At 35.7% G+C, this 14,359-nt stretch overlaps 1 protein-coding gene across 3 annotated transcripts in view; it reads left to right on the forward strand.

Moving 5' to 3' along the window:
- Positions 1-14,359, forward strand: part of TENM1 (teneurin transmembrane protein 1) — a 531,802-nt gene that overhangs the window by 225,115 nt on the left and 292,328 nt on the right. For all 3 annotated transcript variants that reach the window (XM_040999695.1, XM_040999696.1, XM_040999697.1), the window contains exon 5: positions 6,136-6,374. In XM_040999695.1, the coding sequence (XP_040855629.1) occupies positions 6,136-6,374 (239 nt within the window). The remainder of the gene's footprint in view (positions 1-6,135; positions 6,375-14,359) is intronic.

The following is a 14,359-nucleotide window of genomic DNA, read 5'->3' on the forward strand; positions in this document are numbered from 1 at the left end:
AATATTTTCAGTCGAGGATAGATTAAAACCCAGGAAATAGGAAAATTAAGGCTTAAGACTTGCATACGTATACTAGATCTAAAACAGCAACAACAAAATAAACAACCACAGCTTTTTAAAGAAGTGAAAAGCGTGGTGCAGAGCAAGAAAGAAATACTGGCAGCTCTGAGAGGTGCAGGAACAATGAGAGTCACACCTTCTGTGTAGCTATTAGTAAAGCCACACATTTGTTACACCAGGAAATTGTCCAAGCTACTAATGCCATTAGGCTCAAGAATAATTTCAGTACTCTAAGAACACTTTTGCTATAAGTACTCCCAGGAAAGAGGTTGTTAAGGGAAAACTAGATAAATGGAGGTTAATATTTTAAGCAAAAACCACATTTTCAAAAATTGTAAACAGTAGCTATTTTTGTCAAGGAAAAAATGGGGCTGACTCAGCCAAGTGTTCTCTCTTTAAAGGTGTAGTTAGTTGAAAGGAAGGGTTACAGGAGGAGAGATGAAGAGACGGAAACATCTTACATTTCCTTGTTCACTCTCCAAATACTTGTAATGGCCAAAGTGCTCTCGGTTTGGTCTGAAACCAGGAGCACAGAGCTGCTTCTGAGTCTCTCATGTTGGTGCAGGGGACCAAGGTTTTGGGCCATCCCCACATGCTTTCCCAGGCTCTACACAGGGAGCTGAATCAGAAATGGAATAGCCAGGACTTGAACTTCTGTCCATATGGAATGCTGGCACTGCTTTACATGCTACACCGCTGCACCAGGCCCAAGGGATTTTCCCCCCCATTTTCTTGTAGCTTTTGAAGATATGGGAATAAATATCTGTGAATAGCCATTGTTTTGGAGGTGATACACAAATGAGTAACAATCATTTGAAAGGATGTTCACTATTAACATTAAAAAAGCAAATTAAAGCCTCAGTGAAATAGCACCTCACAGCAATTAGCATGGCTTCTGTGAAGAAACCAGAAAATAGCATGTGTTGCCATGGATGTAGGAAAAATTGAAACGCTTGGTCATTGTTGATGTAGAAAAAATAATATAAGGGCCCGGTGGCGTAGCCTAGCAGCTAAAGTCCTTGCCTTGAATGCGCCTAGATCTCATATGGGTGCCGGTTCTAGTCCTGGCAGCTCCACTTCCCATCCAGCTCCCTGCTTGTGGATTGGGAATGCAGTCAAGGATGGCCCCATCCTTGGGACCCTACACCTGCGTGGGAGACCTGGAGGAGGTTCCTGGCTCGTGGCCTCGGATCGGCGCAGCACCGGCCATTGCGGTCACCTGGGGAGTGAATCAATGGAGAGAAGATCTTCCTCTTGTCTCTCCTCCTCTCTGTATATCTGACTTTGTAATGAAAATAAAATAAATCTTGAAAGAAATAAAAGAAAATAATATGGAAGTTACTCAGAAAATTGAAAGTGGAAATACCATGTAATTACCCAGTAATCCTAAATCCTGCTTCTGTGTAGTTCTCATAGATAATTGAGAGCATATATGAAAGAGATTTTTGCACACTCATGTTCATGGTAGTACTATCCATGATAGCCAATAAGTGGAAGCAATCCTGGTATCCGTCAGTGGATGAGTAGACACACATACACTGGAGTGTTATTCGGCTTTAAAAAGAAATACTGTCACAAGCTATAGTGTGGATGAAACTTGAGGACATTAAGGTAAGTAAATCTTAGAAAGGCAGGCACTGTGCCTTTCTACCTGTGTGAATTAGGCACAAATCCCTAAGCCCAAACAGTAGAACAGCCGGTGCTGGAGAAGGAGAAAGGAGAAGCTGTGTCAGATAAACTGGCATTATGAGCTCGTATTCACTGTCTGTTTCTTTTAATGAACCTCAGCTCTGACTGGAATCAAGATAAATTATGTCCTATGGGTGTAAAAATGGGAAGATGTTTGTAACTAAAGATTACGGCTCTAGGTAACTCATAAAGAGTGTTTATAATATATAAAGGCAAAAGGATTGGTTACTTACGCATCTGTTACAAAGAAGCTTTAGATTTCTGTTGATTTTATGTAGAATTTAAGTACCATATTAAATCACATTATCTAATTCTAACAGATATTCCCAGAATTGTGTTGTATGAAAGATTTTAAAAGATAGAGTGCTTTTCTGCACTTTTTAAAGATGATTTTGAAGTCCTTACAGGAATATTTAGTATATTGCCATTTATTTTTTTTATTTCCTATATCCCCATTTCCTTTTGGCAATATCTTGTTTTTCCTTTTTAAATTTCAGCTTGAATATTAAAACATGCAAAGAAGAATACTACTTACACATAAACTCTTGAACTGCATTTTTATCATTTGCTCTGTGGAAAGAAAAAAAACCAATTGTACAAAATTGATTGCAACATTTTAGTACATTCTCACGTCCCCAGGGAAAGGCAATGTGCTTAGCCAGCTGATCTGATTTTATGAGAACATAGCTGGAGTCTAGCACAGTGCATTTGTCTTCATGCTCATACTTTTTTTCAGGGACTATGAAAACACATTGAACCACTAGTTTCACTTTCCACTGTTGGACTGCGAAGCCTGGGACAATACTCAGCATTTGCATTGCTGTTTTTCATGATGCATATCAAAGTGTAGATCACTTTCAGTATAGAGTCTTAATCTGAGCTTGTTAATAAGAGAACAAGAACCTTAGTATATGAAGTCATTTTATTATCTACCAGCTCTGAGGGCTGTGATTTCGATTCTCCTCAAATACGAATTAGCTTAAATGTTTCTCTGGTGTGATTGTTGAATTTATTCATTATGCTATAATATTTCACTTATGAAACTACATTTGGTGTACATCAGGATGCAATTATTGTGTTCAGGGTTATTGATTATTGCTTGTAATTGCCATCATTAGAGCCAACAATTCTCTGTCTTTCTTTGTCTTCCTTTTACCTCTTAGTGATCTACCTAGCAAATCAATATCCAACATATTGGGCCACTCATTGTGTCAAAAATCCAATTGTTCTTCTTCATAATTATGCAAAGTATTAAAGATTTTATCCCCACATATTGAGTAAAAACTCCATACTGGTGGGTGTCTACCTTATCCTGTAGGTATGTGTCAGGGTGTCACTGTATAGCATCAATTATACAGAAGTGACATAGTGTTACCTCCAAAATAACCCCAGGGCAAGGGTGAGGATGTATGAGGGCTACCCCACCATGCAACCTTTAAAGCACCATCATTTTTCTCACTAGTAAATTAGATGGCCAAGGCAGGGAAGCACAGTCTTGGAGAGCTAAGTTGAGAGTAAAGAACAAATCTACCCCATTATGATATAAAGGAGATTATTTCAAAACCTATAAGAAAAACCATATTCAAAAAATAAGAGCCCACACAATGTTATCAGTCACATGCTCAATGAAATACATTTATTCCTATTCCCGTTTATATACTGTCCTTTCATTCTGGCGATAAATGGGGTGTCTTCATAGGCAACAATGACTCTTTCAGGGTCTCACAGACTAAAGGGTATTTTCTTTAGAACACTCACCTATTTGTCCAAAATAGTTTAGACGTCTTTTAAGTGTTAGTAAGAACATAGCCAACCCAGATTATACTGCAGTGTTGTTTGAACAGGTAGTGCTTGTCGCCCCTGAGTGTTTTTTTTTAACCCAGTGAAAAGTGCAGTTGGCCGGTAGCATGACGCAGGGGAATTAGATGCCTTGGCAAGTTCCTTGTACCAGTTTTATACATGCCATTAACTTGTGATAGTGTAAGTCCCTTTAATTCCCTGGAATTCAGTCCTAACTGCGGAATCCGGGAGTTGATGTAGTCATTTTCTGAAGGCCCCTTCTAAGTCTGATTGTACAATATTCATTCCCATGTTCTTGTCAGTCCTAAAATGAACACGGTAATAGTGCAGCTCAATTAGGCATCATCCCCCAAACCTCACACAGAAAATTCAACACAAAACATGCTGTTTCTATGCATGACAGACCAGTATTCAAATCTTAATGTGTCAACAAGCTGCATAACCCTAGTATAGAGTGTGCTGTAGTGCATTGGTTCAGTGAAAGGCCTCTGTAGCTGGACTTCCTAAGTTAGAAGTTCAGCTTCACTGTGATTAGCAGCTGCGGGGCCATGTAAATGTTACCTAGGCTCCTTGTGATTTGAATTTCTTATCTCTGAAATGAAGCTATTGAAGTAAAGCCATTTTGAACATTGATATAATGCTTTGTGAAGTATTTGGAACAATGCCTGCACAAGGAAGTACTAAGATATTATTTCTTGTCAGTATTATATTTACTGTTATTACCACTTTATTCCTACTAAACCTCTCTAGGTCTCACTTTAGTCATCTTTGAGATTAGGACAATATTGTCAACCTCACAGACACCTGAAAATTAAACTAATGTATGTCAGTGTTTTGATACCTGACCCTTATAGGTAATCAATAAATCCTGTGCCCCACAAAAGAGCTAACTCTTCCTGTGAGTGGTGGTCTTCAGTGAAGTTTTTCCAGTCCCACCACCCATCTTTCATTTTAGTTATGAAATTGATAGAGACTCAGGGCTGATGGAGACTAGAGGCAGAAAAGTTCAGAGAGTACGTCTACTCTCCGGAGGTAACACGAATTCTTATTTTTATATAAACAAGTTTTTTCTTTAAAAATTCTATTGTGCGCAAACTCTGGAAGCCTGTCTGTTTAAACTTTGAAATATCTGTAATTATTTTTCCTAGTGCGTATGTATACATTCACAACACAATTTAGAACGACTGTATAATATTCTGTACCTTGTTTCAAAGACAATTTGCCTATCAAAATAGCAATAGTTGGGCCTTTGAATATTTTTTACTGTCAATTATAATGAAACTATTATAACTATTCCTTATATATTTTGTCACATATATAATTTCCTGAAAATAAATTTCTATAAGCATAATTATTACATCAAAAAAGCCTTGTGAATCTGCAGTCTCCTCAGCAACCAGCCCTTTAAAAAAGATATTTTCCCTCCTGATAATGAAAGCAAAATTATCTATCATATATACCATATATACCTCTTTAGAAGCTGGTGTTAGTAGTTTGTTTTTCCTTTAAATCAGTGTGCTTTTATTGTGTCAATATGAAGCTAGTACTCGGTCTTAAAGTATTCTTCATGAGGGAAGCTTTGTGGTGCAGTGGGTTAAGCCACTCCTTGGAATTTTTGCATACCGTGTTAGAGCCGTTGTTCATGATCTATGCACTCCACTATCAAACTAACTCTCTGATAACATGTCTTTGAAAGCAAATGAAAGTCCAAGTACTAAGGCCCTGCTGTCCATTAGGGAAACCTGAATGGAGTTTCAGGCTCCTGGCTTCAGCCTGCTGCAGCCATTTGGGGCATGAGCCAATAAAATAGTCCTTTCTTCTTTCTATCATTGACACAAATAACCATAATATCTTTAAAAATAATCTTAATGCCTTATTAGTGCTTATGCACATACAAGGCGATATTTTCTTGCCTAGTGGTGGGGTATTGTTATATATTAAAAATAGCATTAGAACTTGCTTTGTTGAACAGCGCATTTTTCTGCCCTAGTGGCACATCGGAGAGGTTAATATTCAATACCACAGAGCTGGGGTTAACTGAGTTCTGTTTGTGACTCATTCACTTGCTAGGTGAAGTTAGGTAAGGTGTTAAACCTCTTTGTGCCTCCCTGTCTTTGAAATAATAATAATAATAATAAATAATAACAACAACATATTATGTAAGTGAAGACTAAATGAGATAATTAGTGTTCAGCACAACACATGGTGTTTAATGCTCAATACATGTAAAGTATATGCACAGAAATTATACTTTCACTTATTTTTTTGCAACTGTGTCATATGAATACATAACTGCTATTTATGAAAGGCCTGTATTACAATAAACAGTAGATAATCACCCTGTAGTAACTGAAATATGCCAGAAGCATGAATGCAGGGTACACAGTTTTACAACAGACAAAATGAGTGCATAACAAGAAAAAAATGTAGAGAAGTGTTGTTTCTGATGATGGAAACGGGGGTCTTAAGGTAAAAAGGGACTTTGTGGGATAATACATCACAGTTGTTTGAAATTAGTGGAATTTGTGTATTTGGTGGGAACTAGCTTTGGTTATTATAGCCCGGACTTCTCTTTCCTTTTTGCAGGCATTTCCTGTTCAAACATGGATCTGGTTCTTCTGCCATCTTCAGTGCAGCCAGTCAGAACTACCCTCTGACATCCAACACCGTGTACTCGCCCCCTCCCAGGCCGCTTCCTCGAAGCACATTTTCCCGACCTGCCTTTACATTTAACAAACCGTACAGGTGCTGCAACTGGAAGTGCACGGCCCTGAGCGCCACTGCCATCACGGTGACTTTGGCCTTGTTACTAGCCTATGTGATTGGTAAGCCCTTTTTTCCATGCTTCACTTTTCTACTTAATCAAAGTCTTATTTTACTGATGGTGAGGGTTTAAAGTTTCTCTCTCGAGTGTAGGATGTACAAATTTGGACCAAGGCTCAGTATTATAAATAAAAATTGGATTTCTAATTAGGTTTTTTTTCACTTCCTAATCTTAAATACTGCTAAGAGTAAGGAATGCTCTTTGAGAAGAAATATTTATACTACTAACACAGTCTTATTGATTGCAATTACTGTAGCTAACCATTTTCCCTTCAATTAAAAGGTGGTTATGGTTTTCTCATTAGAAGTCATAAGTACCAATCTACAATAGCTTCTTAAATTATATTTAACAATACTGGTGCTATTGAGTTTTCAGGTAGAAACTTCATTAAAGCAGTAGTTACTAGGAAGCTATCAGAAAATCTAGTGTGTAATTTCTTCTTCAGAATTTAGATTTGTTTTTATAGTGGGACCAAAAACAATGCGTTCTTATTTTTTACTAGGTGGATTCATGCAAAATTGTGCAGTTGCCTTGTTTTGGAATGCAAAACAGAAAACAAGTGATAGGCACCCTTTCCACTTTTAAGAACAATGTTGTTCTTTGGTCACCCTGATTAAAGTCACCCTCACTTGATAGCAAGTTGTATTGATTTTTCTGAATGGCATTTTCTTTTGACTGAATATTAATTTCCTCACTTCAGTGGTTCTGCAGTCTAAAATGTAAATTAACTGAAGGGACATGTATTTCGTGGCAGCACTATTCCTAGAATGAATAGAAGGTAGAAAAAAAATCTACCCAGATACGTCACTACAAATGTCTTTACAGGTTTAACCTGGTTTCACAATTTAGGGGGAATTACCCACCAAGATACAGTGAATAAGATTCTGAGAGGTAGATAGAAATAGATTTAGTCTTTAGTCTTTTTGAAAAATGTAAATAATGCATTATGTTTTGCTGATTCTTATAAAAATTGTAAGCAGTAAGAAAATTTGCATAACCAGTTTATATAGGAATCATAGAACAGGGACTGATCAATATATCACCACATATATTTCATAGGGAAGTCGCTGGCAGTGTCAGTATCACAGGCTCCTAGCTTATCCTAAAGTTCACTTTTGTTTTTCTATTTCCATTATATATCTGAATTATATTTTTGGACAATGTTTCTATTAAACATGGATATTGCCCTACAGTATAAAAATGTTCTATTTATCTCAGATAATTCAGAATAAATCAGCATGTGTTTTTCTTTGTTTTCGAGTATATTGTAATGAGAAATACTGCTAAAAAATGGAGGTAGAAATAAGTGAGTATTGCAATTCAAACATGATTTTTTATATGAAAGTATCCAAAACAAGGAATGATTTAAAATGTTTAAATATACTAGGCACCCTGTGACATATGCTTGTTCAACTGTTAGACAAATTCTTTGTCTTATGAGTTATTCTGTAGAACAATATTTTTGATAAAAGGAATTACCCCTTGTATAAAAAATCCAAAGTCATAGAAAGCTCCTTAATAGATTAATATTGTGTTGAAAACTATGATTCTGTTTATTTTTCTATGTTGTGACAGAAAATATTGTTTGAAAATGTTATAATCCTAAGATTTAAGTTATATATTTATTAATTTCACAAGTAAAAATACAACATTTCAGTTATTTCAAGGACTACCTTTTCATTGAGTTAGCAGTTACATACCAATTTAGCATCCAGATAGCCAATATACTGTATAGTTATACGCAAGGATTTTCAGGTATCTGACATGTTTAGCCATTATCTTGAGCAAATTATTTAATCTTTTCAGGGTTCCATTTCCTCATGAATGTATTAGTAAAACAGTTTTGTGAAAATTAAACGAGTTAATATAACTAAAGCACTTGGGTTCATGTCTAACATATATTATGAGGCCAGAAGTATTGTGTTTTGTCATTATTGTTATTCACTGCTAAAATTTACTAGTTGTTAAAACTAACCGTTTTGTTGATGGCTAAATCACAACACCCCAAAACAGTGACAAATAGCAGTCATATCCGTAAAAGTTTAAAAAAAATTCATTATATGAAGTACTTTACTTGTTTTGTATTAGCTCATTTAATTTTCACAACGATCTTTGGGGGAAAATAGCATTACTGTATATATTTTATAAATGAAGAAATTGAGGCGTGTGAAGTCACAAAGTACCATGGGGCTATATTCATACTAAGAGGTCACATCAATAAGAAGTGAAGATTCTCAGCCTGAGTGCTTTTCCTTGCTTCTTTTAGCAGTAGATTTTACAGCTCGTTTACTTTCTTGTCTACTAAACGAATCTACCGGACATTTTTTTTCTTTTTAAATTCCAAATCCAATTTAGTTATAGCAGGTCACATACTGGAATGGTGAGGGCAACTACAATTGCTTGACTGGTGAGAGAGATCCCCTGGTATCATTTATTATGAGATTGTTTTTAGGCTGCAGTAACAGCTGGCTAAATGTTGCTATGGTAGATTTGAATGGGTTCAAAAGAAGATATTTATGATGAATGCTGCTATTTTGGTATTTGTGATGAACTAAACAATTAGGTGATTTTGAACAAATCATTAAATACCTCTTCCTCAGTCTAATTCATCTGTGTCTTACTACTTAGTATGTCAAGAGGCTGGAGTAGGAATCCATAAATAGTCAATGAAAAATGCCACATAAGAGCTACAATATGCAAGGTGTGTTTTTTAATGGTTTACTGCAGTTGGAGTAAATATTATATTTCAAAACATAAAATTTCACTGCTCTTACTGAGTCGATAAGAGTCATGTCTTTTCAATCCCCCTTTGCAGTTACTGTATAACCCAAGTAAAATCGCTGAAACTATTTACTGCTTCTGTTTCCTGTGCAAATTCCCTTCTGCTATTTCATTTTCCTTCATTATCCATCATACATAATCTTTAGATACTAATGGCTGTTTGCTGTGTTACCCTAAATTCACTGGGGGAAATCATATCACAATATCAGTGGGACATCAGTAGGTACTCTGTGCATTATAGCCCTGTAAGTGGTCACTTGAAAGTATTAGAAAACCAGCAAGTATTAGAACAACCAGAGCTGAGGTGTTCAGCCCGCTGATCCCATCCTCAAACTTACCCACTATACCTTTTGCATCAGCAAGAGAATCATTCCTTTGAATAATTGTTAGGTCATAAAGTTTGGTGAAGAGAGGCATGGGAAGATACTGATTATATGAAGATATCATAGAATAGCTGTTGTCATCACTTCCCCATAAATCTGTAATATTTTCCATCTGAATCAAAAAATATGTCCTTATGCTTCATCCTTGCTGATATTTTGGCACCAGTGATGTATCTATCAGTGCCAGTCAGAAGCACATTTGCTTGAATTTACAAATAAGCCATATGAAGTAGTAGTCAGGAAGACAGATGACCATATGCAAGGCATAAGAGAAGGCGAGGTTAAGATACTTCATCAATGGCTGTGAAGGGCACAAACGCAGCTTCTGTTGCAATCTTTGATGTTTTGATCAAGTTTTTCCACAGTCAGCAGTTTAAGAGGAAGGAGAAACCCACAGGAATTAGAAGCTCACGGGAATACATTGCACCCGGGGTCAAATATGCTTTAAATGAACTGAGAAGTGGGGTTTCTGGCCCTTAGGTACAGTATCAGTTAATGATATAGATGATGCTTTTTCCTTGCCATAAAATTTGTAGCAATTCCGACCACAGTCAGATATGTTCAAATTTTATCGGCAAAAGAATGTAAGTCCATAAATCTTTGCCATGGCATGTTATGTGGCCACATATATAGAGTTCATCATAATTGATATTAATAATATAAAATTTAAAGAGAGAAAGAATATTGAGCCCAGTTCTTTAATTCAAAGTTTAGGGATGTAACTATTCAAGAACACAAAATACCTACTACATGTTGCTTTCTGAACTAAAATGATATAACATTGATTTTAGCGCTTTCTACTGCCTCCTTTATACTAGCACAAATTGCCCTGTTTTCTGGGGCTGTTATTATGGTGGAATAAAAAAGTGCTGAAAATGATAGAAACAGAACAGTGGAATGTGTTCATTTTTGTCTTTTCAGAAAGAACCAGCAAATACCTCACTATACAAGGGAAAATAATACACAATGTGGCATGTTATGATTTTGGAAAATTTAAGAAGTTAGATTGTTTTAATGGAGCTTTTCATTAAATATAAATATGCTATGTCCTCACACACAATTATTTGCTAAAGATAGCAAATATGCTTACAAAAAACTCTTTTTCACTTACTGGCAACTTCTCTACACCTCTGTGCCTAGGTTTGCATATCTATAAAATGGAAATGTTGTGAATATTTTCCTCAAAGGTTTTCTTTATAATTAGATGTGCTAAAGCATGTAAAACACCTAGGATATTGCTTAGCAGATCTAAATAAAGATTAATGACGATTATTAGTGGAACAGAATTATTAGGAAGCTTATTAATTTGAGCTGAGGTAAGCATAATGAGCATATAATTTATCCTAATATGTACTACTTTTGTTTCCCGTCTTTTCAAAGTCATCTAAAACAATGTTTCAGAACATGAATGGTCTGTCTCACAAAAAGCTGAGAAATTTGTTTCTTTCTGCCTGGTATAAAATATCTATCATCACTTTGCCTTTATTTTATTAATTTGCCTCTTCTGTTGTATCTTGACCCTTCAAATAGCTTTATATTTCTAAATGAATGCCGCATCTAGGTTGACACATATTTTCATTAAAATGCGTTATAGCGTTCACATTCAAGAAATGACTCAGCATAAAATTCTAAAATGCATTTTTCATTGTCCTACAGACAACTATCAATCATCTTAGTGTCATGCTTATAATTAATCATTTCTAGTTCACTCTTGTGGACCTCATAATGGTAGGAATGGCAGTTTCTGTGTTAGCTTTGCCTTTGCTTACTATTCAGGAATCTACCAATTTTTTAAGAATCCCTATATAGCAAGGGTCTGGAAAATGGTGGTATAACCTTACTCTAATTATAAATCTGCCACAAGGACATTTATCAAAATCCTTCTTTTAAAAAGATTTATACATTCATCCTGCATCACCTTTTCGGGTAATAGGTTTCATAAGTTTTGTCCTCACTACGTTATGTGGCATTTTTGCCTGTCATAAATTAAAGATAAATTCAATCCAAATGAAACATATTAAAATGACAGGATGAAAACAGGAATCACAAACCTTGTAGGAATAGATGCCAAAGTGTGATTCTTGTGGCACTGAAGGAATTACAATGAATAACTAGAACTTCATGATATGTAGCAAAACAGTGTTGAAATGGACATCTACAATTTCAAGTGTTTACAAGCAACCCATCTCTTATGGATTATCAATTAATGAATCACAAGGATCTATTGAGACAGATACATATCGATTCCTGTTTTCACCACTCTTGTGATGCATTTCTGCTTTTGTAGCATGTTTGTTAACTTCATGTTGATGAAAACTTATTATTTTCACCCTGATGTGAACTGTGCTCACTGGATCTGTAATTTGGGGGATATGTAAACAGAAGTGTAGCAAAGACTGATATGTTCAGATATAGAGACAATGTGCAGTAATGTCTCTATGCATACAGACCAGAGATGTACTCATAGTGGAAGAATTGAAACTATCCTAGCAGTAAGATGATGGACTCTGACAATATCCATGCCTACATTGTTGGGAAACTTCAACAACAGCACGATGGACCTGTGGCTGTTCATGAAGGACAGCCATTGTAAAACTTCATAATCAGTGGGGATAGGAGGGTCCTTGGGGAAGGGCATGGGCGACCCCAGAGCCTATGGAACTATACCATGAAACAAAATGAGATGTTTAAACAAAAATGATAGGATGAATTCATGTCACATATAGCTAGTTTTCAGAACTGTAATTAGCTAATGTAGCTCAGAATGAAAGCACTTTCATGGAAGAAAAATACTGTACTTTTTCCCTTGAAACTGCATCATGTTTTAAATTTAAGATAAAGAGAGAAAATCTTTCACATGAAAGAGTAGCGAGAAGTAAATGCATGTATTGTATCAAGAGATTTTGAGACCATCTAAAATTTGAAACTGTCTCAACAAAAAGTACTCACTCTATTAAGTATTTCTCATCCAATATTTTCATGCTTTAAATTTTTGTTTATTTGAAAGGGATAGAGGTGGAGAACAAGAAGGAAGAAGGGAGGGAGGGAGAGAGGGAAAGGTGAATAATGGGTGTGTGTGTGAGAGAGAGGAAAAGAGAGAGAAACTATCATCTACCAGTTCACTCCCCAAATGCCCATGCCAGGTGAGGCTGTCCCAGGCCAAACCTTCAGATGGGAAATCAAGCCATATTTCCCACCTGGTTGATAGGAATCCAGTGGTTTGAGCCAGGGTTTGCATTGGCCGAAAGCTTGAGTCTGGGACGAAGGCTGGAAATCACCCTAATCTGAAGATTTGTGAGTGATAGAGCACAGCATGGGATGTGAAAGTCCTATCTGGCAACACCCTTCAAACAACACTTTCTTAGGTAAATTAAAATATGACTGTGTGAAACAGATTAAGATCTACTGGAAGGCATAATAGGGGATTGCACAGCAGGTTAGTAATTTTGGAATGTTGAGAGCTTAAGTAATTTTACAACAGTAAGAATCAGTCTTGTAAGGCATGGGGAAAATCTCAAGGAATGTATGGCTTCAAAGTAAATAATTTAAATTTTAATATGTAAGGAAGAAATTTTGCTCATATTTAAGTTTTTCTCCACTCAATTTATATACGTAATACATATATAGATATGTTAGTATTTTTAGACCCACATTGCACAAGTCATTAAGCTATACTTTGAAGTGAATAAGAATAAACTAAATTAGAGCAATGGCTTTTAAACAGATGACAGGTTAACCCATTTAAACTTAAAATAGGTGACTGAATTTCCATGTCCAATAGCCAGAATGGGGAGGGTCAGTATCACCAACAGAATATCTGATTCTTCACAATTAACACAGAATCATGGCATCTTATACAGTGAAAATTTACCCATTTGAATTTTACTAATATTTCATTCACAGAGAGATTAGAAAGCACAATATGTTTTGATAGATGCAAACATATTGGGATAACTGTGGAAAGTAAGAAATTGAGGAGACAGGAAGATGGTGGATGCTAATCATGAAGGACAGCATAAGCCAAAATAAGGAGCCTGTAATGTCTTCCAAGAAAAAATGGGGAGTTATTACCATTATTAATTATTATAAGAAAATAATTTGCTCAGATTGTTTTAATGGATATCTGAAGATTTGTGAGTGATAAAGCATAAACTTCTAGGAATGGAGAAGTAGGAAATGAAATTGAGACATATTTGGAAGATAAAGTATACAGCTATATTTGTAGATTTTGTCAAATCAATTAGCCCCATCATTTATGTTGTGGACAAGGTTCTAAATTCAGCTTTGGCCTTTGCACACTTCAGAAGAAACCTTCTTCCCTTTGATCTTAAGCTTTTATTAAGAATAACTGTCTTTTAGATAAATCATAAATAAGAATAATTCAGAAAATAGAGAAAAGTTTTATGATTTTACTTATATCAACCAACTAATTTAATACTACTCGTGCAATGAAAGCAAGGGGGAAGAAGGGATAGAGAAAGAGAAACCAGATGTCAAAAAAATAGCAACAAGTATGTGTATCATATTATGAGAAAAAAAAGTGGAAAAATGAGAAATGAATTGCTTTTGTTGAACACTCTATGCTATTCTTTAGACATACAGTCCTGATGAAGTCACATCCTCTGAAGGTAACAAATACTTTGGCATGATTCCCTACCATCTAACAGAGAGCCCAGAAGGTTTCCTCTTTTCTGACTATGATCATGCTGATAAAGCTAGCCTCATGTTGTACCATAAGTACTTGAAAGACCAAATTACTTTTGAATCTAGTTGATTTAGTTTTGCTTTACTTCATTTGGGTTTTTGAAAGTGAAAATTCTTA

Source organism: Ochotona curzoniae, unplaced genomic scaffold (genome assembly GCF_017591425.1).
Source record: "Ochotona curzoniae isolate NIBS_2020 unplaced genomic scaffold, NIBS_Ocur_1.0 scaffold_1852, whole genome shotgun sequence".
Taxonomy (NCBI): domain Eukaryota; kingdom Metazoa; phylum Chordata; class Mammalia; order Lagomorpha; family Ochotonidae; genus Ochotona; species Ochotona curzoniae.